The 24,916-nt window shown below is 59.3% G+C and overlaps 1 protein-coding gene across 2 annotated transcripts; it reads left to right on the top strand.

Annotated features, from left to right (window-relative positions):
- Positions 1 to 1,001: 1,001 nt before the first annotated feature.
- On the top strand, positions 1,002 to 22,216 carry RELT (RELT TNF receptor). 2 transcript variants are annotated; one of them, XM_030829632.1, is made up of 11 exons: positions 1,002 to 1,235; positions 13,831 to 13,900; positions 15,279 to 15,353; positions 15,483 to 15,649; positions 15,872 to 15,951; positions 16,937 to 17,194; positions 18,564 to 18,644; positions 18,963 to 19,044; positions 19,207 to 19,464; positions 19,817 to 20,015; positions 20,174 to 22,216. In XM_030829632.1, the coding sequence occupies exons 2-11, from the start codon at positions 13,856 to 13,858 to the stop codon at positions 20,219 to 20,221; spliced, it is 1,293 nt and encodes a 430-aa protein (XP_030685492.1). In that variant the 5' UTR covers positions 1,002 to 1,235; positions 13,831 to 13,855; the 3' UTR covers positions 20,222 to 22,216. The 2 variants fall into 2 exon arrangements, with proteins under 2 accessions (XP_030685492.1, XP_030685493.1); XM_030829633.1 differs by lacking the exon at positions 19,207 to 19,464 and having other exon boundaries at positions 20,174 to 21,741.
- The last annotated feature ends 2,700 nt before the right edge of the window (positions 22,217 to 24,916 follow it).

Genomic DNA, 24,916 nt, shown 5'->3' with positions numbered 1-24,916 from the left:
GGAAACTCATCCCCTGCTCCCCTCCCCATGCGGTGTCCAGTTCTCCTCCTGGAATCTCCTGGACCCTGGGGACCTGACCTTTCCCGTCTCCTAGCCCCTGGGTTCAGATTCTATGTTTGGAACCCCACCCCCAGCCATCTATCCCCAGCTGACTTATTTACCTTCCTTTCTCCATCTCTGTCATGGGCTGTGATTATCCTGACCCCAGCCAGGCCTCTGGCCCAGCACTAGGCCCTCCCTGGTGTCTCAGTCTCCCATCAGCCCTACTGTCCCAGGAGGACTGCCTGAGATCCCCTGAATAGTACTGAGAGGGGGAACGGGCCACTGAGCTGCTCCCTCCAGTCCTGGCACACCCTGTAGCACAACTCCAGGGAACACGATTCGGAGTCGGAATACAGTGTGAATAGTGCCTGGAGTTTGTGATGGCTGGCACTGGAAACTGGCAGGGTGGGATGGCTGTAGCAGGGAGGGGGGCAGTGAGTCACCTGTCCTGCTGGAGGGAAACTAACTACCCTGGTAGAGAGAAGTGGTGCGGGGAGTGGGGGAGTGGGGGAGTGGAGGCAGGAGACGCCTCCTGGAGGATTTCACTAGGGCTTGAAGGATGTGCTGAAGCCCACCGTGTGGGCTTCCTTTATAGACTCACCTTCCCCAGGCCTTTTCGCCAACTAGGTGAGGGTTTCCAGGGTTGGGCCTGGGCCTCGTCAACAAGGCAAAGTGAGGTTATTCTTCCTGGCCACCAACTGGCAGGAGGAAGATGAGGCCCAGAAAGAGGCAGAGGTGGCTCTAGTTACACTGGCAATGCTGAGAGGGCCCAGAGGAGTATCTCAGTCTCCAGTCTCTTTATCTTGCTTCGCACAACCCCTTCTTTCTTGGTTCGGAGCCCTGAAGAGGCGGATGCAAGAAGCCCTCTGGGCCCCGCCGCCCAGTCCCGCGCAGCCCCCTGCAGTTCCCAGGGGCGCGAGAGAGGGCGACGTAGAGCAGCGCCGCCCGGCGGCAGAGCTGCAAGCCCCTCCGCGGCTCGGGGTGAGTCGGGCGGAGGGCGCAGCCCGTGCTCTGACGTCGGGGGCGGGGCCGGCGGCCGTGACGCGCGGGGGCGGGTCTGCGCACCTTCCCGGCCCGGCCGGCGATTCATTCAAAAGGCGCGCAGGCTGCGCGGCTGTCCGGGCGCTCGCCGAGCTGGGCCGCGGCGCCGAGTCGAACTGGGAGCCGAGGTGGAGCTGCCGCGGCGCGGCCAGGTAAGGAGGGCGCGCGGAGCGCCCATCCAGAGTCCGCTCTCCGCGGCCGGGCCAGCGGGATACGGACCCTAGTGGCGCCCCCTGCCTCCCCGCGTCTCTGAGGAAGTTCGCGGGCTCGGCGGATGCTGCAGCCCGGCCGCGCGCCCCCGCCCCCCCACTCCTCCCGCCTCGCGTCCTGTCCCGGCGCCTTCCGCGCACCAGCCCCCACCAGTCTCCGAAAACCGTGAACTGCAGGTCCTTCGGCCGCGACTCCGGGCCGGCCCCGCGCGGTGGCTGTCGGGGGGCGCGCGGGGAAGCAGCGGAACTTGCGGTGTGAGGGGCCGGCGGGGCCCGCAGCGGTCCCTGGCCCGGGAAACTTGGACCGAGACCAGGTTGTGGGGCGGACTGGACGGCGGCGCCTCGGCGCGGGGCGGCCGAGGGGGGGTCTGGACGGTGTCAGCCCGTGACTGTGGGTGACACGGCGCGTGAGGCGGCCTGGCCGGGCGAACGTGTGGCTGGGACACTGGGCGGTGACGCCGGGCCGAGCGGGCGACACAGAGGGGCTCTGTGTGTGGGAGACAGGCAGCGTGTGTGCGTGTGTTGTGTGAGGGAGAGACCCGGGGGTCACTGGGGTCACGAACTGCGTGGCTTGGGGCGTGACCGGTGCAGGGCCAGGGCCACCCTTTACTGTGAGGGTGAAATAGAGGGAGAGGAGCCCGAGTGACTGAGAACGAGCCGAGCTCGCTGGCGCCATGGTGTGCGTGTGGGGTCAAATGGTTTCAGTGTGTGTGTGTGTGTGTGTGTGTGTGTGTGTGTCTGCGCCTAGGGCAATGATGAGTAAGAGGCAGGAGGAGGAGGGACCGGACCTAGGACACCTTCCAGCAGATGGGGGGCGATGAGGAAGTTGGGGAGCCAGGAGACAAGGGTCTCCAGGACTGTCCCCACGAGGGCACCCCTCAGGAATTCAGCTTAGTGAGGAGATGGACCCTGAGGGATGGGCCCTGGCCGAGGGAGAAAGCCGAGGCTGGGCAACATCTGGTGGGTGGCCCAGCTGGCAGCAGGGAAGGGGCCCTGTGGCAGTCTCAGCGTCCCCCCGCCCACCTGCACCCACACACTCATGCATTGAAGTCCCTACACCTGGCAAAGTTCTGCCACTGTGTAATCTGTATTCTCAGTGGACCCGGACACAGTCTTGTTCTCAGACCCCCCCTGCCCCCCTCCCCCCCTCCCCCACGCAGGCCTCAGTCTCCCCATCTGCACACTGAGGTGTTGGGCTTTGAATGGACTGTGAATCATCACTTTGGGATCCTCTATTGTTTTTGGGTCAACCGCCTGTGTTCTCCCTTCCCTTCAGGCAGAAAGACTGCAGTGGGGGGTGAGGGCAGGCTTCTCTTCGGGGCACAGTGGCCCAGGGGCTGCACTCAGGGGCTACTGATAGGGTTGGAAGCACAGCCTTCTCCAAAACTGGTCAAGGAAACGTTAGCCTCCCAACCAAAGGCTTCCTGGTCCTCTGTCACGAAATGGATCCATAGACAATATGGATCCCTAAATCCACAGACATTCACTCCTCTGTCTGGGTGTCCTTTCTTCAGTTCCTTGGGTTGGGGGAGAGTGGGGAGAGACTTGTTCCCCAGGAGTGGCCTCTGGTCTGGCAGGCTAAGTTCTTGCTGGAGAGCTGGAGCGGGGCCCTTTCGCCATCTGGGCAAGACCCTTCTGAGGCCCCTTCTCCCATACGAAGGTCTGTGGGGTTCACGCAGGGTGGGGTGGAAGCTGAGCTCCCTAGTCTAGGAGAGGGTGGCACTTGCTGTAGGATCTGGTAGTTGTCTTCTGCTGCCATCTTCTGAAAATGCTGATTACATTCTAGGGGTGGAGGACAGTGTCAGGCACCATTCTGAACATTTCATGGTGTTCTGTCTTGTTGAATCTTCACAGTGATTCTGAGATGTAGTGACTGTGTTTCAGAGAAAGGAACTGAGGATCAGAGAAGCAAAGTGACTTGGCCAAGGTCATACAGAGTCAGGACAGTGCCAGGACTGGAATTCAGGTCTTCTGACCCCGGAGACCTGTGAGATGCTGGGAGAGAGGATCACCCACCTTCCTAATAACTGCTCATGGCTTTCCTGGACTTCTGTCTCTCAAACTTGGGCTAGAAGGCGTGGCCTTGCCAGGGCATTACATTGTGAGTTCTAAGTGTGATGTGTGTGTGTGCACACATGTCTGGAACATTGGGGATGGGTGGGTTACATGGTCTTCCTGTTCCTCGCCAGACTTCACTCCCAACCAGACATCACCAGAAAGACCTGTCCCCTGCCTTCTAGAGCCTGGACCTGGCTTTGGGGGTGTCCCCATGGCTTTGAAGAGTGTATGGAGTTAGCAGCACAGCCTAGGGGTAGCAGGGAAAATTGAGAGTCCCAGGTAACCTTCATCGTACTTGAGAGGCCCCCTCCCCTTTGCAGTTGCTCTAGAGGCATTTCCCCAAATCCACCTCCATGTTGTGGTGGGGAGCAGACAGGGAGTGACTTTGAGCTAGTCCCTAGTCTCTCTGGGCCTCGGTCTCCCTGTTCTTCCCAGTGACCCCTTTTGGCTCTGACCATTGTTGCCACTTGGCCAAGAACTGGAACTGGGGATCAGGGTGTCCCTCGGTCCTCTCTGCAATGACTGGAGCTGTGCTTCTTGGGGCTGATGAAAATAGCTGTCGTGGTCTCTAGGGGCTGAGCCCGAGTTATTTCCATCCTCAGCAAAGAGGTGGAAATAGCTTAGGGCCTGGGAGGGGGAGCAAGAGGGGAAGAGTTAACTTCTCCTTATCCCAGCCTTGAAGGAGGCCCCCAGCCTCAGCCTGTGCCCTGGCCAAGCCAAACCTTTCTGGGAACTTGGGCCTCTGGGGATGACAGTGGGGCCAGGCTGGGTTTCCACTTGTGACCACAGTTGGGACTGGTGTGATAGCTGCTGGAAGGAGGGCTCTATGTCTAGCCAAGGAGACATTGAGGGCCAGTCAGCACCTGCCCCTAGTCATAGGATCAGGCCCAATCTCATTTCACAGAAGGAGAGACTGAGGTTCTGAGAATTCAGGGACTTACCCAAGGACTCCCAGAACCTTCACCTTCCAGACAGGGTACCTGCCTTCTGTCCTGAGTTTGCCATTCTGTGTCCACACTTTCCCTGGCGGCTGGAGGTTGGCCAGCACTGGAAGCAGGCCCAAGACACACCTTCCCGACGTCGGCCTGCCTCATATTCCAGCTCTGGCCTTGCCATCCCTGCCCAGGCTCTGGTTGTAGCTTCTGTGCTTCCACGTCGGCTCTCCCACACACTGCCAGAGTGACCTCCATAAAGTAACTCTTGCTTTTCACCTACAAAGTATAGTTCAAACTCCTCACCTGGCATTGAGGCCTTTCCTTCCAAGGCCTTTCAGAATTTACATCTTCACCCTCGCCTCTCCTTGCCAGATGCCTTGCCTTTGCTTTTAAAGCTTCCCTCTTTCTAGAATCCTCTTGGCCATCCAGACTATAGCCCCAGCTCCACCTCGCCCAGGAAGCCCTCCAGGCCCGAAATTAGTCTGTCTTCATTGTTGTGGGCCACCTGCCAGGTGTCCTCCCTCACTGCTGGGGAATGGGCACAGGTTTGGGGCACCTGTGGGCACCGCATGCTCAGCTTGGTGGGGCCAGCGTGGCTAGCAGCCCATCGCCTCCCACTGCCGTCTCTGTGCTGACGAGACCTCTTCCTGAGGAAGGGCAGCTGCTCTAGGATCCCAGCACCTGTGTGCTGGGAGGCACCGGGAGATTTGCACCCAGGTCTCTGGTGCTTACCATGACCTGAGGCAGAATGTGTGCTAGGGGGTGGGGGCAGAGACTCAACGGCCACTCCTGTGGGTAGGGGGCAAGTGTAGTGCTTGCCATGGTCCTCGAAATCTTGAGCCAGTAGAGGCAACTGTCCCTGCTCAGGCCCTGTTGTGCGCCAGGCTCTGGGCCCAGCATTTCCTCACAACAGCACTGACCCGGGCCCTCTCCTTTCCAAGTTGGTATGGGGGAACCTCGACTCAGAGAGCAGCCCTAGGCTGAGTCATGCAGCCACTTGTGTTGTAGTCAGGTACTCCAGATCCTGCCCAGCCCCCAGCCTGGTCTCCAGGCAGGAGGTGAGGGTCGAGGGGTTTGTCTGACAATTCTAACATTAGTTTCTCGAGAAGGGCCAGGCTGGTCAGTACCCAGTCTGGCTGGGCGGGACCTGATTACCTCTGTTATGGGGCCAGCCCTTCTGCCAGGTCAGCAGGAGAGAGGACCAGAGAGGAAGGGGTTTTGCCTGAGATCACTCAGCAGGGCGTGTTTGGCGCCATTCCCCACTCAGGATCGATGGGGGTGCAGGGATGTGGTCTCTGGACAGAGAGAACACCCACTGTGTGCTGAGCCCGTGTCTGTCTGGGCCTAGGCTTGGTGCTGCTGAGTGGGGCTGGAGTGGCAGAGAGGACAAGAGCCAATGCTGCATCCCTACTCTGCCCATCCCTGGGATTATGGCCCGGGAGGCTGTCACATCCTCAGCCTTATACTCCTGGGGGTCATCATTCCCTCCAAGCACAGGCAGGGAAACCAAGGCCCAGAGAGAGGAGGCACTTGCCAGGCCCCAGTGTCACTGGGATCCAAACCCAGGTCTGCTGGCCTTGAAGGCCAGAGTTCTTTCCTAGGCCACTCTGGGAAAGATGAGAGCGCTATAAATAAACTGCCCATGTGGCTGTGAGCAAGTGCCCTGGCTAGTTGTCACAGACAGAGGGGGACAGCAGGGACCTCTATAGGCAGTTAGAGTCAGGGTCTGAGTGTGCAGGTAGAGAGAGGAGTGGAGGCTTCCAGAGGAGGGACCTGTGCTTAGCCCAGTGCATGCGCTGTGAGGAGGAGCAGTGAGAGGGGAGGACCTTGGCCACTCACACCACCGGCCTGCTCCGTGCCTGGCCTCCTGCACACACCCGTTCCCTCCCTCCCTCAAGGAGCCTCACCCCTTCTCAAGGAGTCAAGGGAGACTGAAAACTGATGGCAGGGGTGAGGGGGTGGGGGAGTCTGGAGAGGGGAGGAGGCCCTCTTGACAGGGAGGCTGGGGAGGCTTCCTACAGGAGGGGATGGCTGGCCCAAGGCCTGATTGTAAGAAGAGCCCCTGTTGTCTGTGAACGCTGAGTCCTCCACCACACCGTGAGGTCAGCTGCAGTGGTGTAATTGGGAAACAGGCTTGGGAAGTTGGGGCTGGGTTCCTGACTGCTGAACTACCCCTTACATACCTGGCCATGGCCCTGGCTGGTGTGGGAGCAGGTGGATGCAGGCCTGTACAGGGGCTGGGACATGGGCACCCAGGGCCCTCCCAGAGAGGCCGAGGCCCCTCTACTTGTGCTGCCAGGATTTACATGGAGTTCCCCAAAGCACTCTTGCCACACCCAAGCCTCTGGGTGACCTCGGCTGGCTGTTGCTTGGTCCTGAGCTTGGGTTCCTCTGGCCCTCGTGGAGCTGTGTTGAGAGCCCTCAGTATCCCATGAGGCACGGACTAGCACCCCTGTTTGCAGAGGAAGACCCCGAAACTCAGGGAGGGTAAGTAACCTGCCCAAGGCCACAGATCCACGAAGTGACAGAGCCAGAGTCTGAACCCTGGTGGGTTGCTCCAGGGCCCAACTTTGTCTCCTCCCTGCCCCACCACTGCACTTGCACTGACCCCAGTCCTCAGCATAGCTCCACTGGGTAGGTCCTGACCTGGGATGGCCTTGGGGGCGCCTCCTTCCCTAGCACCGCAAGTCTGGGGAGAGTTGGAGAATGGGGCAGACCAGGGCTGTGGTCTCCCCCAAGTCCCTCCCAAAGCCTCTGCCCAGGTCTTCCAGGTCAGGGTGATTGGGGGCAGGGCCCATGCTGAGCACATTAGGGACTCGGGATCAGGTTTATGGCCGGGGCAGGTGGCAAAGGTGGCTTCTTGGAGGTAGCAGAGCATGAGCTGGGGCTGCAGTGAGGTGTCCTTCAGCACCCCCAGACCCGTTGCTGTCCTGTCTCAGGGCCAGGGTTGGCAACACAGGGTTGTCCGTGGTGCTGAGAGGTTGATGGCGGGCCAGAAGCAGTGGAGATACCAGGCCTGGGTGGCTCAGGCAAGGGCCGCCCTGCTCCAGGGTAGGTAAATTTCATCTCCTTCAAGGTGAAGTTGTTACAGGCTACCACTTGGCATCTCTGAGCCTCAGTTTTTTCCGTGTGAAGCATGGAACACTGTCTTTGAGGAGTTCAGTGAGACCCAGCTTAGAGTGGGAAGGGGACAGGCAGTAGTGCTCAGTGAGAAGGGTTAGAGAGCCCCCTCTCTGCCCAAGATAACTGTCTGGTCTCAGACATCCCTCCTCTAGCCCCAGACTCGGCCCAGGAAGTGGGGCGAGGATTGCACCTGTACCATACCCAGACTGGGAGGCGCTGGGTGGGCCAGGTGTGGCCACCTCAGCCCTTTTCTTGGCCTCAAGGAGCCAATTTAGCCCCGTTAGCCTCAGCCCCACCCCATCCACCTGAGCCACGGAAGCCTAGGCCCGGTGGCAGCCAGGAGGTCTGAGGTGCAGAACCATGCCCAGCTTCTGGGGGTGTGGTTGAGAGTGGGCTGGGGAGCAGCTGCTGCCTGGCCTCGAGGTGGTACAGGATTAGGGGCCTAGGATTTGAGAGGTTTATACCCCATCGTGGTGACCTGGGAGCTCATGGCTGCCCAGGGCTGTGGGAAGGGGCGGGAGTGGAACACCTGTCTCACTGAGTGGCCCTGAGCCAGCCTCCGCACATCTCTGAGCTCCCAGCAGCAGCCCTAGTAAGCTGGGGCTCCACCCTGGGACCTCTTTTTCCCCGCTCTGGGAATTCCCAGACTTCCCCAGTCTTCCTGCCTCTTTCAGTTCACAGCTCCCTTTCCTGCCAGAGCTGGCACAGACTAGAACAATATGCAAATGAGTATAGATGCAGGCAACTCCTAGAGGTCCCATGGGATAGCGGTGCAGACAACAGCACCTTCTCCTGGGGCCCTCCTGGGTCCTTAGTAACAGACCCTCAGTTGAGCCACCTACTGGGTGCTGCTAGCTTGCTAGCTTCCACCATCAGGTTGGCAAACACTGCAAGGACATTTACTATGTGCCAGGTTCTGGGCTAAGTTGCAGGGCAAAAGGAGACAGAAAAGAGACAGTCCTGGGCTCCATTCCTGCTTCATCTCTTACTGGCTGTGTGACCCCCACCAGTGACCTCCCCTGACCTCAGTTTGTCCAGCTGTGGAACAGGAATGCTCACTTCTCCTGCAAGGAAAGGCAGCAACCCAGGATGAGGGCCCGGCCTGCACAGGGCTGGGGTCCGTTCCTTTCCCTGTGAGTGTGGAGGAGGGAAAGCCACTCAGCATGGTCACTGCCCTACTTCAGCCCCAGTTGCCAGGGAACCGCTGGGCTCCTTGCTAACCTGGATTTCTCTGTTGATGGGTGGCCTTTGTCTTCCTGCCTTGGGTGCGGCCACTGCCAAGGGAGGCCTGTGTCCAGCTGTGTTTCCAGGCAACCCTAGCCTCTGGAGGCCAGAGGAAGGTCCACAGGCTCAGGAGCCACTATCTGGGAAGCAGAGTAGCTGCCTCCCCACCTGCCCTGCTCCAGGTGGGCATCGGCCCCCACCTCCATCTCCCCCAGTGCAGCCTCTCTTGGCAGGCAGCCTGGGGAGCCTGCTGAGACCGAACTGTTCATTCTTCTCCCTCCCTTGCTTAACCCTTCCAGGCTCCCATAGGCCCTAGGGGGAAGTGCAGGCTTTTTGGCAGGCAGCTGAGCCTTGGTGTGACCTGAGCACTGCCCACCAACCTTCCCAGACTCCTCCAGACTCCTCCCATCTCCTCCACCCTCCCACCCTCCAGATTCCCACCAGGGCGAACCCAGCACCGCCTGTGTACCAGACTCTGTGCCAGGCACTGAACGTAAATAAAAATTGTGTGCCCTTCTCCTCCACATTCCACACGTAGGGAAACTGAGTCACAGTGAAGTTTGGGGAATGCTTACTCTGTGCCAGGCCTGTGCTGAGTACTTAATGTGATTCTCTCCTTTCAGCCTTAGCACAGCCCTCTGCAGGTGGGCCACAGAGCCAGTGCAGGACAGAGCAGAGCAGGACTGCACCCCATACTTTGTATCCCCAAGTTAGCCCAGGGGTTCAGATCTGGGTTCTGACCCACCCCAGCCTCTGGGCTCCTTCCCCCTCAGCCTGCTCACTGGCCCTTCTAGCTCGGCATAGCTAGGCTCTCTACCAAGAGTGCCTTTTCTGCCTCCTGCCCCAAATCAGCCCATACCCGCCCAGGTCGGCACTGGGCGTGGAGCAGGCAGCTCGTGGTGGGGAAAGGGCTGGGTAATGGGATCTGCATGGCACCATGAATGCTGAGGGGGAGGTGGGGGAGAGGGTACTTCCAGGAGGAAGTGACTTCGAGCTGAGCTCTAAGGAAGAGTGGGTGCTGGCCAAGCGATGAGGGGAGAGCAGAAAGCAGGTGCAGCGTGTGTGAGGGTGGAAAGCACTCAGCGTGGCAGGCGTGTGGGTGGGGGAGGTTGGCGGGGGCGCATCACGACGCCATCCTGAGGGTGGTGGGAGCCGGCGCCAGAACTGGGTGTCAGGGCACCTAGGCTGCAGGGCGGGACTGACCTGGAGGCCAGAGACAGGGCAAGGGGGCAGGAGGAATGGGCGCAAGCCCTGGGAGAGCTTAGGGACTGTAGGGAAGGGGAGGGCCCTGCCTAGGGGAGGGGGAGTGGCGTGGCAGGGCCCGGGTGACCCCAGCGAGCTTCTGGGAAAGGGGAAGCTGCCTGTGGCCTGGGCTGGTGGCACAGCTTCCTCTTTCTCTGAGGCCTCCGGGGCTGCACCTCCCTGGGGCTCCACCGCCTGTGGCCTCAATCGCGGTCTAGGGCCCTCAGCTTGGGGGTCTGGCCATGGCCTTTGCTAGTTGGCTTTTCTCCAGGGAATTTCTGGTTCTCATTGTTTGGGCATTTTTTTGGAGGGCTGAGTCTGAGGAAACCCTCCTCGCCTCGTGAGTCTGTTTGGAGGTCTCCCGCTTCAGACATGGGGCTGGGTGTGGAGTTTTGTGGCACATAAAACAGACATCCCTGCCCTCACCACTGTCTGGTGGGGGAGCAAGGAATAAACAAGTAAGCAAACAAATACTTAATCACAGCCCTCTGCCAGCAGAGCAGAGGAGAAGGGCTGTGGAGAAGGAAATCCCATGACCTACTTTAGCTTCATTACCTCCTTTAAACCCCATGACTGGCTGGGCATAGCGGCTCGCACCTGGAATCCCAGCACTTTGGGAGGCCAAGGCGAGAGGATCGCTTGAGCCCAAGAGTTGGAGCCCAGCCAGGGCAACATAATGAGACCCCGTCTCTACAGAAAATAAATTTAAAAGTTTAGCCAGGCATGGTGGGGCAATGCCTGCAGTCCTAGTTACTCAGGAGGCTGAAGCAGGAGGATCACTTAAAAGTGCAAAGTCGCAGTGAGCTGTGATCGTGCTACTGCAGCCCATCCTGGATGGCAGAGTGAGACACTGTCTCAGAAAAACAAAACAAAACAGAAATTCCCCAAAAACTTCGTGACAGCCTTGCCAGTGAGACGAATGTCCCCATCTCTGTAGATGAGGAAACTGAGACCCAGTGATGTGAAGGTCCCACAGGGAGTTGGTGGCAGTGGAAACTGGGCCCCAGGCTAGGAGACATGGGAGGAGTGGCCTCTAAGCTAAGTTCCTTCTCTGCTACCCCCCTGGGGCCCCTCCTCCCCATCCAGTGTGGCTGGGTGTGGCTCTCCTCTGTCAAGCATCGGAGGCTCTGGGGCCTCACTAACTGCCCAGCCTTCAGGATGAGGCAGAGGCGGATATGGGACCTTCACAAATCCCCTCCCAGCCAAGGGGGCTTCCATCTGAACTGTTTTTTTGGTCACGGTTCCAGGGCTGCTTTAGACAGTGGAGGCCTCGTGGGGCAGGGGGTGAGGGGTGCTGAGCAGCAGGTGTGGACATGTGTGTACACCAGGCCTTTCTACCTGACTGGGCAAGTCCAGCGGGGGCTCAGTCTGGGCTGAGTGTGGGGGCTGGGCAGCCAGACTGGAGTAAGTGCTGGTTTGGGGTAATGAGAAGGTGTGTAATTAGAAGGCACAAGGCCCTAGGTGGCAGTGTCTGTGCGTGTGCTGGAGTGGGCCCTCGCTGGCTTTGAGTCTGGGCCTTTGGACCCTGCTTTCTTCCTGGAAGGTTCTAGATCACACAGCTCTGCATCTGTCTGCAGATGAGCAGCTGCACAGCTGTTCCCTGTGGGCTCAGGTCACCTAGCAGGTGCCACCCAGGGTTGGGGTGGTTCTAGGGCTCTCTACTGTGGTTGCTTGGCCTCTTTTCACCCCCACGTCAGCCCTCTGGGCCTACCTTGGGGACATGGAGGGCTGCTAGAGCCGGGGGCTGGGCTGCTGGGTTAGTCACGGTTCCCCCGGCTTTGTCTTTTTTTTTTTTTTTTTTTTGAGATGGAGTCTTGCTCTGTCGCCCAGGCTGGAGTACAGTGGCGCAATCTCGGCTCACTGCAACCTTCGCCTCCCAGGCTCAAGTGATTCCCCTGCCTCAGCCTCCCGAGTAGTTGGGATTACAAGTGTGCACCACCATACCCGGCTAATTTTTGTATTTTTACTAGAGACGGGGTTTCAGCATCTTGGCCAGGCTGGTCTTGAACTCCTGACCTCGTGATCCACCTGCCTCTGCCTCCCAAAGTGCTGAGATTACAGGTGTGAGCCACCATGCCCGCCACAGCCTGCCCCCACCCCCAGCATTGGGCTCTGTCTTACATAGTCAGGCCTAGTGGGGAAGTGAAGCCTGAGGACTCGGGGCTTATGGTCAGGTCTGTGGGTTAGATCCCTCAAAGGACAGGGGAGGAGCCATGGGGAGACAGGCTCGAGGTGGGAGCTGGGCCCTGGCAAGGGCACAGGACACTTTGGGGCAGAAACTGGAAGGAAGACTTGTGAGCAAATTTGAGGAGGGACAGGGGGCCCTCCCCAAATGGCCTGGGGGTGCTGCCATCTGTTGGGTGTTGACTGCCAAGTGTGGCCTCCACCCTACACTGTGGCCCTACCTTCTCCTGTCCCTGGCTTTCCCCTGAGCTGGCCTGGGACCCAGAGTGGCTGCCAGTGACCTGGAGAGTCCTGAGATGATGTGACTGCTGCCCACTCCCTCCCCTGAGTGTAACTCAAACCCTGGGCCCCTCTGAGATCTGCCAAGAGGGAGGGCGGGTAGACAGATCGGTTTCCTGGGCTGCTATTCTAGGTGGAAAGGCCGGGCTGCCTGCAGGGAAAGGCCTCTGAGTGACTTGGGACTACCACAGGAGGCACTTTTCTCACCTCACGGGGCTTGGAGTCACAGCGGGGGCCTCAGCCTGCGGTGGCCCTGAGCCAGTAGCTGGGTTCCCAGGCTGCCCCTGGACTTCAGAGGCTGCGTGTGGCCTGAGGAGCACAGCTTTCCTCAGCCTCGTGCCCCTGAAGCCAGGCCTCCAAGAAGTACACAGTGGACTTCCTTGCTCTGCCACCTGTCCCTTCTGCTGTCTGATGTAAGTCCTTTGTCCTGCTGTGTCCACCTTGTCCACTGGCTGGAGGCTTCTCCAGAGCAGGCTACCGTCTGGGCTTGGGGGCCTCAGTCTCAGACCAGTGGGCCGTGGCGCCACCATGGATATTTCTCTGAAGTGTCACACACTGCACTCCCACTCTGCTTTATTTCGTTTCTTGGCACTTACCACCAACTGGCGGGGGCACCTCTCTGTTTGCAGTTGGGTCTCCCCTGGGATGGAGCTCCCTGCAGACAGGGACCTTGTCCGTCTTGTTCATACCGATTTCTCCATTGCCCGCACGCAGTAGGTGCTGGAGAGATGACAAAGACAGAGCATTGGCTGCCGTGACCACCCCAGCCCCATAGGTCTGCCGGGGGCAGAGCTGTGGCCAGACACGTTCCAGCCTCAAGGGAGGAGTCAGCCTCCCTGGAAGAGGTGTGGACAGTGGCCATGCGGAAGGACCAGGACCTAGATGGGGTGGGGAGCTGTGGGAGCCAGACCCACTTTGGGGAAATATTCTAGAGAAGCTTCTGGAAAGAGAGGCCTTCGTGTTGGACTTTGAAGGGTAAAGGAAAAGGCCTTCCTTGGACCAGAACCAGCAGGAGTGAAGGCAGAGGCCGGGCATGCTTGCAGACCTGTGAGGAGGAGGCGGCGGGGGCCTGAACCTGGAGCACTGGGCTGGAGTGTGGAGGCCGGGCTGGGGTGTTGGGTGTTGGTTGCAACCCTGTCATCACGGACACAGGCCGCCACACGCGCTTCCTTCCCCTGCTGATGCCTCGGGGCACCTGGCAGTTTAAGGAAGGGAAAGGAAGCCCTTCCTCCTCTGGGAAGCCTCCCAGCCTGCAGAGCCTTCTTCCTGCCTTCCTGCCTGTGCTGCCCCGTGAGGCTGGCTCCCAGGCAGGGCAGCCCCCTGTGCTCGGGCTTGTGCTTGCAGGTGTGGAGCCGGCCGCCCCAGGCTCTGCCTGCCCAGCAGCACCTTGCCTGCTCCCCATGAGTCCTGTCATCCTGGAAGTGGTGCTGAGGGGACAGCGGCTGCCTGCCTGTCCCTGCCGCTCTGCCGAGCCTCCTCTCCATCTGCCCTAGGCCGGCGACCACCAGGGGCCTGAGGATGAAGCCAAGACTGCTGTGCCGGCCCCTGTCCTGCTTCCTTATGGTGAGTTGGGGATGGGCCCTGGGAAGGAGAAAAGCCGCACCCTCAGCCCTGCAGCCCTCCAGCAAGAGGGTGCAGACACTCCCGGGGAACCCTGTGCTGGGCAGGGCTCAGTTACTCAGCTCTTGAACAATCTGAGGCAGTCAGACCCTAGGAAGCACCTCTGGGCCCACCCAGGCTTGTCAGGGAGATGGAGAAGGAAGGGCTTGCTGGCATTTATGGGCAAGGCAGGCATGGCTGAGGGCAAGATGCCCGTTGGCACGCAGGCGTGAGAATGGAGCCCAGCCCAGAGGGTATGCTGGGCACCAAGAGGAAACTGGGCAAAAGAGGCCTGGGATTTGGACCTTGAGAGCCATAGCACCTCAGGTGCTGGGGTTCGAGATCTGTATTGGTCTGGGGGGTCCCAGATTCCAGGTCCGAGTATCACAGGATCAGACCAGCTTCCCGGAGCTGCAGGCAAGTCCGCATTACAGACTTGCAGCATCTTGGGGTCTGCCCTGGGGCCCATCTTTCTGCTGTGACGCTGGAAGCTCAGGGAGGGTGAGACTTGGCCTTGGGCCTTGCTAAGGGGTTGCTCCATGTACAGGAGTCCTTCCAGCCTTAGCAGGTGCTGGGAGCCGCTCTGGGGTTTGAGGAGATCCCTATTCCATCTCCAGGGCGGCTGATGGTAGCCTCATCCAGCCTAGGCCAAATTGGGGGACTGAGGTCTCCTCCAGGAGGGATTCAGGAGAGACAGTTCATTCCTAAGAATGGGAAGCAGAGAGAACTCCTAGTGAAATGGGCTGGGGACACACACTGAGAAGATGGAGCTTTCGTTTGGGATGTGTCTCCCTGTTTGGGTGTGTGGGTGTGAATGGGGTAGCCTCGCCTTGAGGGGAGGTTGCGGAGGAGGATGTGGTCCTGGAGACTTTCGCTGAAGGGAGGGCCCAGAATAGGAAGCACCACCCGCAGACTTGGCTCCAGGGATTATAAACGAGGCTGGTTAATGATATGCCCAGCTGTGATGGGGGCAGGGATGGACCCAAAGTAGGGGGAAGGGGGGCAGAATATGAGAGAGGATTCAGAAGCATTTCCTCCTCATCGTTCTGGTTAGCTGGAAGGGTTGAGATCCTGATGTGGCCTTATCTGGGGCTTCCCAGCACTTTCCAGAGCCAGATGTGGCTCTCTCCCTGCCCAGGTACTGGTCTTGCAGCAGGTCTGAGACAGGACAGGTTTTCCTCAGTGTGAGGGATTGAGGTTAGAAGAGTGTGTCCCTGAAGCCCGGGTGGGGTGGTCAGTGGTCCCCACCACTGGGGTTTCAGGAAATAGGTGGGGGATAGATGACCCCAGAGACCCCACGCCCAGCACTTTCTGCCTCTTTCAATGCCTGCTGTTCTTCTAGCTGCTGCCCTGGCCTCTCGCCACCCTGACATCAACAACCCTTTGGCAGTGCCCACCTGGGGAGGAGCCCGACCTGGTGAGCATTGCCCTGCTCTCCTGCCTGTCCTGGGAGGGCCCTGAGGGCCAGGGGCAGAGTCCTGTGCCTGGCCCCCAAGGGTCCTCAGGCTTGGTTCCTGGCCGTGCTCTCACCCTTTACCTCCCACAGGACCCGGGGCAGGGCACATTATGCAGGCCCTGCCCCCCAGGCACCTTCTCAGCTGCATGGGGCTCCAGCCCATGCCAGCCCCATGCCCGCTGCAGCCTTTGGAGGAGGCTGGAGGCCCAGGTGGGCACGGCAACTCGAGATACTCTCTGTGGAGACTGCTGGCCTGGGTAAGCCAAAGGGAGTGTGGAGAGGGCTCCTGGCTGGGTGACCAGGACTCTGGATCCTGGGGCCCCAGCCTTATTGTACCCTGAGCAGGCCTCATTCTTCCCATCTGTGAAATGGGATGGGGCAGGACCACTGAGGGTGCCTGGTAGGAAGGAATCCAGCCTCTCCTAAGGATAGTGTTTGGGGAAACTTCTGGGCCTCAGTGGTATCTTCCCTCCTCACAGGTGGTTTGGGCCTTGGGGGGTTCCCCGCATTCCATGTCAACCGTGTTCCTGGGCACCTCTGGGTACTCATGGCTGTGATGGTGAGTGGCAGACTGGGGCTAGGACTGGTGCAGGGGTATGTGTGGGAGGGGCCGGTGAGCTGGTGAGCCCAGCAGCCTCTGCAGTGTTCATGTGGGGGCAGTGGGGTCCTTCCAGCCTAGGGCAGGGCGTGCAGCCAAAGGGTCTCCAGCAGGGCACAGTCAGCTGCTCCCCTGGCTGTTTCTGCCCACCATGCTTCTGAGTGGCAGAGAGCGTCCTGCAGATGGCAGCCACAGCTGGGGGCTGGGGACTCACATACTGACCTGTCCCCTGTCCCCATCCCTTCAAAGAGATTCATGCCAGCCAAGTGCAGTGGCTCATGCCTGTAATCTCAGCACTTTGGGAGGCCAAGGCAGGAGGATCACTTTGAGACCAGCTTGGGCAACATAGCAAGACCCTGTCTGCAAAAAATAGAAATAAAAAATTAGCCGGGTGTGGTGGTGCTACTCGGGAGGTTGAAGCGGGAGGATTGCTTGAGTCCATGATTTCCATGCTGCAGTGAGCTGTGATCGCCCCACTGCACTCCAGCCTGGGCAACAGAGTGAGACCCTGCCTAAAAAAACCCATGCAGATGAGTGAGCGCACGCACACACTCACGTACACACACGCACCTCCTCCCGCCACTGAGTCAGTCACCCCGAGGCACTAGATTCATGGCCAGGCCATAGGGAGGCAGATCCCATGTTCCTGTGCCCAGACATGTGTCCTGCATGTCATCTCTTCACCCCTTGACCCCAGCATGAGGGGAGGGCGGGGCTGGGTGTCTGGCCGTCCTGAGGGGGCCTTGTTCAGGACAATGCTTCAATGGCCAGAAAGGAAAACAGGAGGGCAGTGGATTGACCTTTGCATCCCCAGCATGGCGGGGAATGGGCTGCCCTGGGCACATTGGCTCTCCTGCAGCCCCCACTGACTCGGGTCCTGGGCCCCTGTCTCTCTGTGTTTGTGTCACTCTGTGTCTGTCCTGCCTCCATCATCTGTGATGCTCAGAGTGGGGGCGGCGGGCCCGACGTGGCGTGGAGGTGGCAGCAGGGGCCAGCAGCGGTGGTGAGACACGGCAGCCTGGGAACGGCACCCGGGCAGGTGGCCCAGAGGAGACAGCCGCCCAGTACGCGGTCATCGCCATCGTCCCTGTCTTCTGCCTCATGGGGCTGTTGGGCATCCTGGTGTGCAACCTCCTCAAGCGGAAGGGCTACCACTGCACGGCGCACAAGGAGGTCGGGCCCGGCCCTGGAGGTGGAGGCAGTGGTGAGGCCCGGCTGGGGTCCAGGTGGGGAGGACGGGGGCACGAGCTCAGGCCCAGCTCCACTTGGGGGCTGCCAGCGGAATCCTGCCTGGCCTCTGGGGTCTGAGAGGGAGAGGCCTGGGAGGTGACAGCTGCAGACTGACAACATGGGAGGAAAGGTGAGGGGACGGAGGTGTGGCCGTGGGGGCAGAGCAGAGGCGGCACAGCTGGTCAAGTGGCTTCAGTGGGATCCCGCCCTGGGTGAAGCCTTGCCCAGATGTGGGGATCTGGACGCTTTGGAGGCCACAGTTGTGTGTATGGTTCCGGGGTCGGATGGCCTTGGAGTTACTCAAGGTGACCTCTGACCTCTGGCCTGGAGTAGGAGGAGTGCCCTGTGTCAGGAGGGCTGGCAGGGCAGCTGTCCTGTCCGGGGCAGGCACCATGAAGGGCTCGGGTTTCAGTTCCCGGCTGTAGTTTGAGTTACAAGGCCTGGAACCGGAGGGACAGGCATGTGCCACCACCTTCACCTCCAGGGCCCCGGGCCCCTTTCCTTCTTCCCCAGACCACTACTCCCCTGCAGGGCAGGGGCCCACTCGCACACACCCTGCCCTGGGCCCATGGGAGCCTGTGACCACGTCATGAGTGAAATGACATCTCCCATGCTAGCACCCTGGGCCGTCTGGGGCTGGCATGGGAGTCAGAGCCCCTTCTAAGTCCTGACACTGAAGTCTGGCGGGGGCAGGAAGTGGACAGGAGCAGTAAGCCGGCAGGAGGGAACGTGGTGACTCAGGGCCATTTTGCCTGGGACTGCGGTTGTTTTCCTAGAGACTTCCTTTAACTGCTGGATGCTGCCTGGGTGCAAGTCCTCGGAGCTCTGTTTGCTGCTGGTCCCAGGGCTGATCATCATGGACCATTCTCACACCCTTGAGATTTGGGCCCAAAGCTGACTAAGGGCCCTCAGTTAAATTGTTACACAGACAGGGCACGGTAGAGAAGCCATGGAATAGCAGTTTGCTGTAGATTTGGGGAGTTCTGGGTAGGGTGGCAGCCCACAGCTCCCTGAGGCTGAGGAGGAGACAGTGCAGACCCAGAAGACGCTGACGCACCGCCCCCTCCCCCGCCCAATTCAATGACTGGAGTTCACGTGGCCCTGAAGCTTCTATGCACCCGGGCTGTTGGGTGCAGGAAGCAGTGGTGTTGAGTCATGAAGGTGATATGGGCTTCTCTGAGCCTGGATCCCACATTTGCAGGGCTCTGGGAGACTTGTCACCTAAATGCACATGCTCAGGGCCCTTAAGAAGGCCAGGGGTGCCCTCTGCTGGCAGACTGTGGTTTAGCTCAGGAGCGTGGCTTCCCCCTCTTCCCAAGGATCAGGGCCCTTCTCTTCCCCAGGAATCAACCCTGCCTACCGGACTGAGGATGCCAATGAGGACACCATTGGGGTCCTGGTACGCCTGATCACAGAGAAGAAAGGTGAGGAGAAGGTCTGACCCCGTCCCAGTGCCCAGGAGAGGAGGGTTTCCTCCAGGAGCCTGTGAGGCAGCCGCGGTGGGTGGAGTCTTGCCCTGCTCTGCCTTCCCTGCCGGGGTGCCTCAAGCAGCCTGGTGCTCTCTGACCCAGGAGTGCACACTTCTGCCTCCCATTCTTGCCTGATGAAGTGCGAGGAAAAGGCGCACAGCCCAGGCTGGGAGTGGTGGTATAGAGGGTAGGTGGGGGGTTCTTTGCTGGGGCAGGGGGTGGAAGGCGTGTCCCATATGGCCAGAGCGAGGGTCTGACTGCAGCTACCCACAGAGAATGCTGCGGCCTTGGAGGAGCTGCTGAAAGAGTACCACAGCAAACAGCTGGTGCAGACGAGCCACAGGCCTGTGTCCAAGTGAGTGGGCTGGTGGGAGATGACGGGGCCAAAACCTACATTAACCAGCCTGCCTCCTGGGGATCTCCCACTTGGGTCTCCCTCCTCAAGTCACCCTGTTCCCTGCTGGGGTCTCCTGCCCCTGGCTTGGCCTATGGCCACTTCTGCCTGTGCCCCCTGCAGGCTGCCGCCAGCGCCCCTGAACGTGCCACACATCTGCCCGCACCGCCACCACCTCCACACCGTGCAGGGCCTGGCCTCGCTCTCTGGCCCCTGCTGCTCCCGTTGTAGCCAGAAGAAGTGGCCTGAGGTGCTGCTGTCCCCTGAGGCTGTAGCCGCCACTACTCCTGCTCCTAGCCTTCTGCCTAACCCGACCAGGGTTCCCAAGGCCGGGGCCAAGGCAGGGCGTCAGGGCGAGATCACCATCTTGTCTGTGGGCAGGTGAGGTGGGCACAGACGCAGCAGGGGCAGGTAAAGACGTGACAGCCTGGGGGCCGGGAGGGGGAGGCAGGGCCCCAGCTTGGGCCCTGAGCACCCTGCTCAGTGGGAGCCCTGCCCTTATTGGGCCTCTCTGGACAGTGGAGGTGGCCAGAGAGATCAGGACTTCCCGGTTACGCTGTGTCTCACATGGAGCCCTTTCGTCCCTAGGGCAGCATCTTAGCCCCCATGGCACCCAGGCCTCTCAGGCTCAGGCTTTGGTCCATGAACTTGCTGTGTGACCCCGGGCATGTGCTGCCTTCTCTGTGCCTGGGGATCCCCACTAACGGGGATGATTGCCCCACTCTCCTCACAGGTTCCGCGTGGCTCGAATTCCTGAGCAGCGGACAAGTTCAATGGTGTCTGAGGTGAAGACCATCACGGAGGCTGGGCCCCTGGGGGGTGATCTCCCTGACTCCCCACAACCTGGCCTCCCCCCTGAGCAGCAGGCACTGCTAGGAAGTGGTGGAAGCCATACTAAGTGGCTGAAGCCCCCAGCAGAGAACAAGGCCGAGGTGAGGGTCAAGGAGAAAGGTATCTGTTGCCACCTGGGCCAATCCTGACCAAAGACGGGGCAGGGGTGGAAGTGTGGCGGGCCCTAGGCAGGGGCCACTTTCCCGGAGCCAGAAGCCAGCCCCTGACTCGGCTCTGACCCCTCACCCCTGTCCGCCAGGAGAACCGCTATGTGGTCCGGCTAAGTGAGAGCAGCCTGGTCATCTGAGGGGCGGTCTAGTCTGAGGACACTGAGGCCCTGCCCTGGGAGGTTCCGAAGGCTTCCTGGAGGAGGTGGAGCTGCAGCTGGGACTGTGAGGACCGAGAAGCAATGGCCCAGCAGACGAGACAGCAAAGACCAAGGCCTGGAGGTGGGAGCGTCCGCCCCAGTGAGGAGGCAGGTGGCCGGCGGGCACTGTGTACAGGAGCAGGCTGAGCCCCGCCCCCGGCCCTGCTGCCATGTTGCTCCCCTGCAGGATGCCCCAACCCCCGTGCCTGCCCTGGCTGGATCCTAGGAGCCCACGAGATTCTCTGTATCATCAGAGGGCTGGGCTTGTCAGAGGGGAGGGGCCCGTGCCCGTCACCCCTGGCCCCATTGGTAATTAGCCACACCCTTGCCTCTGTACAGGGCCGTAGAGCAGATGTGCCTCCCCCTCCTCTTCCCGCAGGTCTATAAAGGGAAGGGGCAACAGAAAGTCCTGGGCTAGGAGAATTGAGTCCCTGGGTTCTAATCTTGGGCACGTCTGTGGCCATCGCTGGGTCCATTTTTCTGACTGTGAAGTAAGGAGAGACGTCTCAGTACCCAGGGCCTCTTCAGCTCTTTGTAGGTTCTGGGCTGGGTCGTGGGGGACTGGGGAGCTGGGCTCTACCATCCCTCCTATTAGTAGCTTTATCTAGCCCCGTTTTTGCTGCTTCCAGGGCCTCTGCCTTCAAGGTCCCCACGGGGCTGTCCATCCATGGCTCTGCCTACGGAAGGGGCTTAATGCATGTGCCTGCCCCTCCTCCAGCTGTTTTTAATGAAACTGAAAAAACAGACTTGATCCTGGCAGGACTGTGATACAGAGCCCTAGCCTGCCCAGCCAGCCCCAAGATCTCAGGAGCTTTAGGGAGAAGAGTGTTGGTGGGGCTGGAGCACACCTTGGGCCTCAGTGGTTTCTGCGTCCCTGTGGTGCCAGTGCTTCTGGGCAGTGCAGGCGGCTGCCAGGCCCAGCCCCGACCTCCACTCTGGCTCAGCAACCTGGTTATTTATGTGGGGCCGTGCAGGCATGGGCCCACTGCCTGTCCGTCCTGTTTCTCTTATTTATTGAAACTCACCATTGCCCTATCCTTGTGTCTCCACCCCCTTCCATGTGTTGAATAATAAAAGGTGGGAAAGTGCTGTCACGAGGAGCTCCTTTTCTCTGTGCCCTTCCCAGCTTATCTGCCTGTTTCACTTGTACCTGTCCAGCCCTGCCCTGTGTTGGGCACCGTGACAGGCTGCCCTTCCCTTGCAGTTCCTGCACCTCAGCAGCCAGGGAAGCAGGGTCCAGAGGAGACCCATCAACTCATCTGGTTCTCACCAAAGCCCCTAGCTAGAGGCAGGACTGTCCCACAAAAATAGTGTGAGCCACATATGTAACTTTAAATTTTCTGACAATCACATTTCAAAAAGTAAAAAGAAGCAGGTGAACTTAATTTTAATATATTTTTTAAACCCAGTCTATCCAAAATATTTTCATTTCAATATAAAATCAGTATAAAAATTGTGAATGAGCTGTTTTTGCTTTTGCTTTGAAATCTGGAGTGTATCTTACACATCTTGATTGGAACTTATTTCAAGGGCTCCGTAGCCACGTGGCCAGCAGCTACCACACTGGTCAGCGCAGTACCCGAGGAAATGCACTGTGTGGAGCCCGGGAGGTAATTAGGGGTGAGGAAGATGTGTGGGCCAGGGAATATGTTCCACAGAGAGGGACAGCCATGTGCAAAGGCCGGGCACCAACACATAGTGGGCACCTGGGCCTTATGCCAAGGATGCCAGGGAGCCTCCAAAGCATTCAGCTCCTGCTTGGCCAGTGTGGAGAGGAAAGGAGCCACAGGAGCGGGTGCCACACCCAGGCAAGACAGAGCATCTCCATCTAAGATTCCTAGGGCAAGCTTCCAACCTGGCCCAAGGGCCGCAGGTGGCCCAGGATATGGCTTTGAATGGGGCCTAACACAAATTCATAAACTTTCTTAAAACATTATGAGACGTTTTTGCTTTTTTTCTTTTCTTTTTAGTTCATCAGCTATTGTTAGTGTTAATATGCGGCCCAAGACAATTCTTCCAATGTGGCCCAGAGAAACCAAAAGATTGGACACCCCTGTGCTAGGGTTTGGTAATGGGAAATAGGTCAGGGGCTTAGGGCCAGCTGGGTGGGGCAACAAGAGCAGTCCCAGGGGCACCTGTGACGCAGCCATGGAGGATGTCCCACGCCATCTAGATATGAAGGCCCAGAGCTCTCAGGAGACAGACCTGGAGACAAGAAGACCTACAGGCACTCAGGTGGGTGTTTAGGCCAGGACTGGGCTGGGAGGAAATGTCCTGGGGACAGGGCCTGCGGCGGATGCCTGGGCTGCTCCAGGGCACCACAGAGAAGGCACTGCTAGGGAGGCAGGAAAGAAACCAGGGAGGGCAATGTCCGCGGCAGTGTCCTGGCAGCCAGGGGAGGGGGTGGGCGCAGGGTAGGCTGCAAGGCCAGGTGCTGCTGGGGGGTGAGGAGGACTGTTTTGTGCCCTGGTGAGTGGCACAGGAACTTGGTGGGATTCATCTAAAGGGAGGGGGAAGACTAGGGCCAGGGCCAGGTGGATCGAGGGAGACAGCTCCCTGCTGAAGCCTGGCACAGGCCATAGCTGGGTGGGGCCTCAGGCTCTGGGGAGAGACAATTTTCAGTTAATTTGGGGTTTTATTGTTGTTTGTTATGTTGTCTAAAGATGGAAGAGAGAGACACATTTAAACTAACGGCCTCACAGAGAGGCTGAAGAACAAGAGTGACACTTGGAACCTGGGGAGGTGTGGAGAGGACCAGCCTGTGGGAGTCCCCAGCCTGTCTGCAGCAGGCACAGGGCAGCTATGGGGCAGCCATGCTGGGGCTGTCAGGAGGCCTGGCTTCACAGGGGGCGGGGGCCTTTCTCCCGAGCAGAAGCCAAGTTGGGGGCCTCTTCCTGCCCTGGGCAGACGTGCTTTGGGATTTGACTTCTCCTTGGGTGCCTAGGGCACAGGCGTCTCTCTCCGCGGCTTCTCAGGTGGGCAGGAAGGGGAGGGACACCTCTGAAGATCCAGGAGATGTTTCATCTGTACCAGAAGAGGGGAAGGAAACAGAGGCTGGACATCAGGAGGGATGTTCTGGAGCAGAAAAGGATGCCAAAGTGTAGGACAGGGTGTCCATTGTAGGGGACTAGCAGACATCACCATTGTACCCAAGGAAGTATTTCTTGCGGCTGCCAGAGTGTGTTTGGAGTCCCTATTTGCCCGCTGTTCCGCTGCATCTCAGGGTCTGGCCTCTCCACCTTGGCTGGCCCTCAGCCTCCTTCCCCAGGGGAAGGCTGGGCTGTGGGGTCTAGATGCCCTCTCTGCAGCCTGCCCGTCTCGCCTGGGCAGAGGTACATACACATGCAAGCCAGGGTGCACCGAGGCTGGGTGCAGGCTTCCAGGCCAGGGCTGAGCGCCCCCTCACAGTAAGCACTGTGCTCTCCTCCAGACTCCCCCTCCCCAATTTGCTTGCTGAAAGGTGTGGCCCTGGCCTGTTTCTTCACCTGTCCCTTGGGGTATTGAGGCTAGCTTGCAAGAGTGGGATGAAGAGCTGAGGGCTCAAGTAGGAGTGTGTCTGATGCCCTTGGTCTTCAGGATCTGTACCCTCACCTGCAAGCTTTTCTGGCTTGCTCCATTTAAATCTCTGAAGCTTTGTCAGCTCTTGAGTTCAAGAGGCCCACGCGGAGGTGGGAGCTGGAGGACAGGGTGGGGTTCTGGGCTGACCACTGAGGGGAAGAGTTCTGAGCTTGACCTCTGTGCGCCACCCCTCTTCCCTATGGGCCAGAATGGTAGGGGCTGGGACCCAAGTCTCCACCTCCCCTCCTGCTCCTGGCCCTCAGCTCTGCCACTGTGACCTGGAGCTGAGCCTCTGGGAGAAAATCCCTTCCTGCACCGGAGAAACTGACTATGGTGACTCAGCCCCAACAATGCCTGTGGCCAGAGGTGCCCCCTCAGACACTGTGGGTGGGCTTCATATTGGATCAAGGACAGGAAGGGAGGCTGGGTGGAGGCACAGGGTGAGATTTGATGAGGCATTAGAGAGTAAGGAGCCCTAAGTTTTCATTTCAGCTGCATTGTGAGCCAAGCTACTTGGCCTCTTTTGGCCTGTTTCCTCTCCAGGTGAGGAGGCTGTGTTCTTGGAGGTATAGCTATGGGCATGTGGAGCATGAACTGCAGGGGCCCGGCCTTGGGAAGGAATGGTGGACAGATAACCCAGTAAGAGAAGCCTGGGCCTGGGCTAGGGCAGTGGCTTCACCCAGAGGGGAGATAAAAGATTCAGATGTTTAGGAGGCAAAACTGATAGCACTTGATGGGACTGCTTTGGATGAAGGCGCCACAGCCTCCCTCAGCTGTCCTTTTTCTGTAACCACAAACCACCAAGTAAGTCCCCCTTGGTTTCCCATCTGACAAATCCATCTTTTAAGAAAGCTCAGGGGGCTGGGTTCATTGGCTCACACTTTTGTAATCTCAGCACTTTGGGAGGCTGAAGCAGGCAGATCACTTGAGCCCAAGAGTTCAAGACCAGCTTGGGCAACATGGTGAAAGCCTGCCTCTACAAAAAAATACAAAAATTAGCTGGGAGTGGTGGTGTGCACCTGTAGTCCCAGCTACTCAGGAGGCTGAGGTGGGAGGATCACTTGAGCCCAGGAGGTG

Source organism: Nomascus leucogenys, chromosome 15 (assembly GCF_006542625.1).
Source record: "Nomascus leucogenys isolate Asia chromosome 15, Asia_NLE_v1, whole genome shotgun sequence".
NCBI classification, from domain to species: domain Eukaryota; kingdom Metazoa; phylum Chordata; class Mammalia; order Primates; family Hylobatidae; genus Nomascus; species Nomascus leucogenys.
Note: the sequence above shows the minus strand (reverse complement) of the source record. Positions and strands in the feature narration are given on the sequence as shown.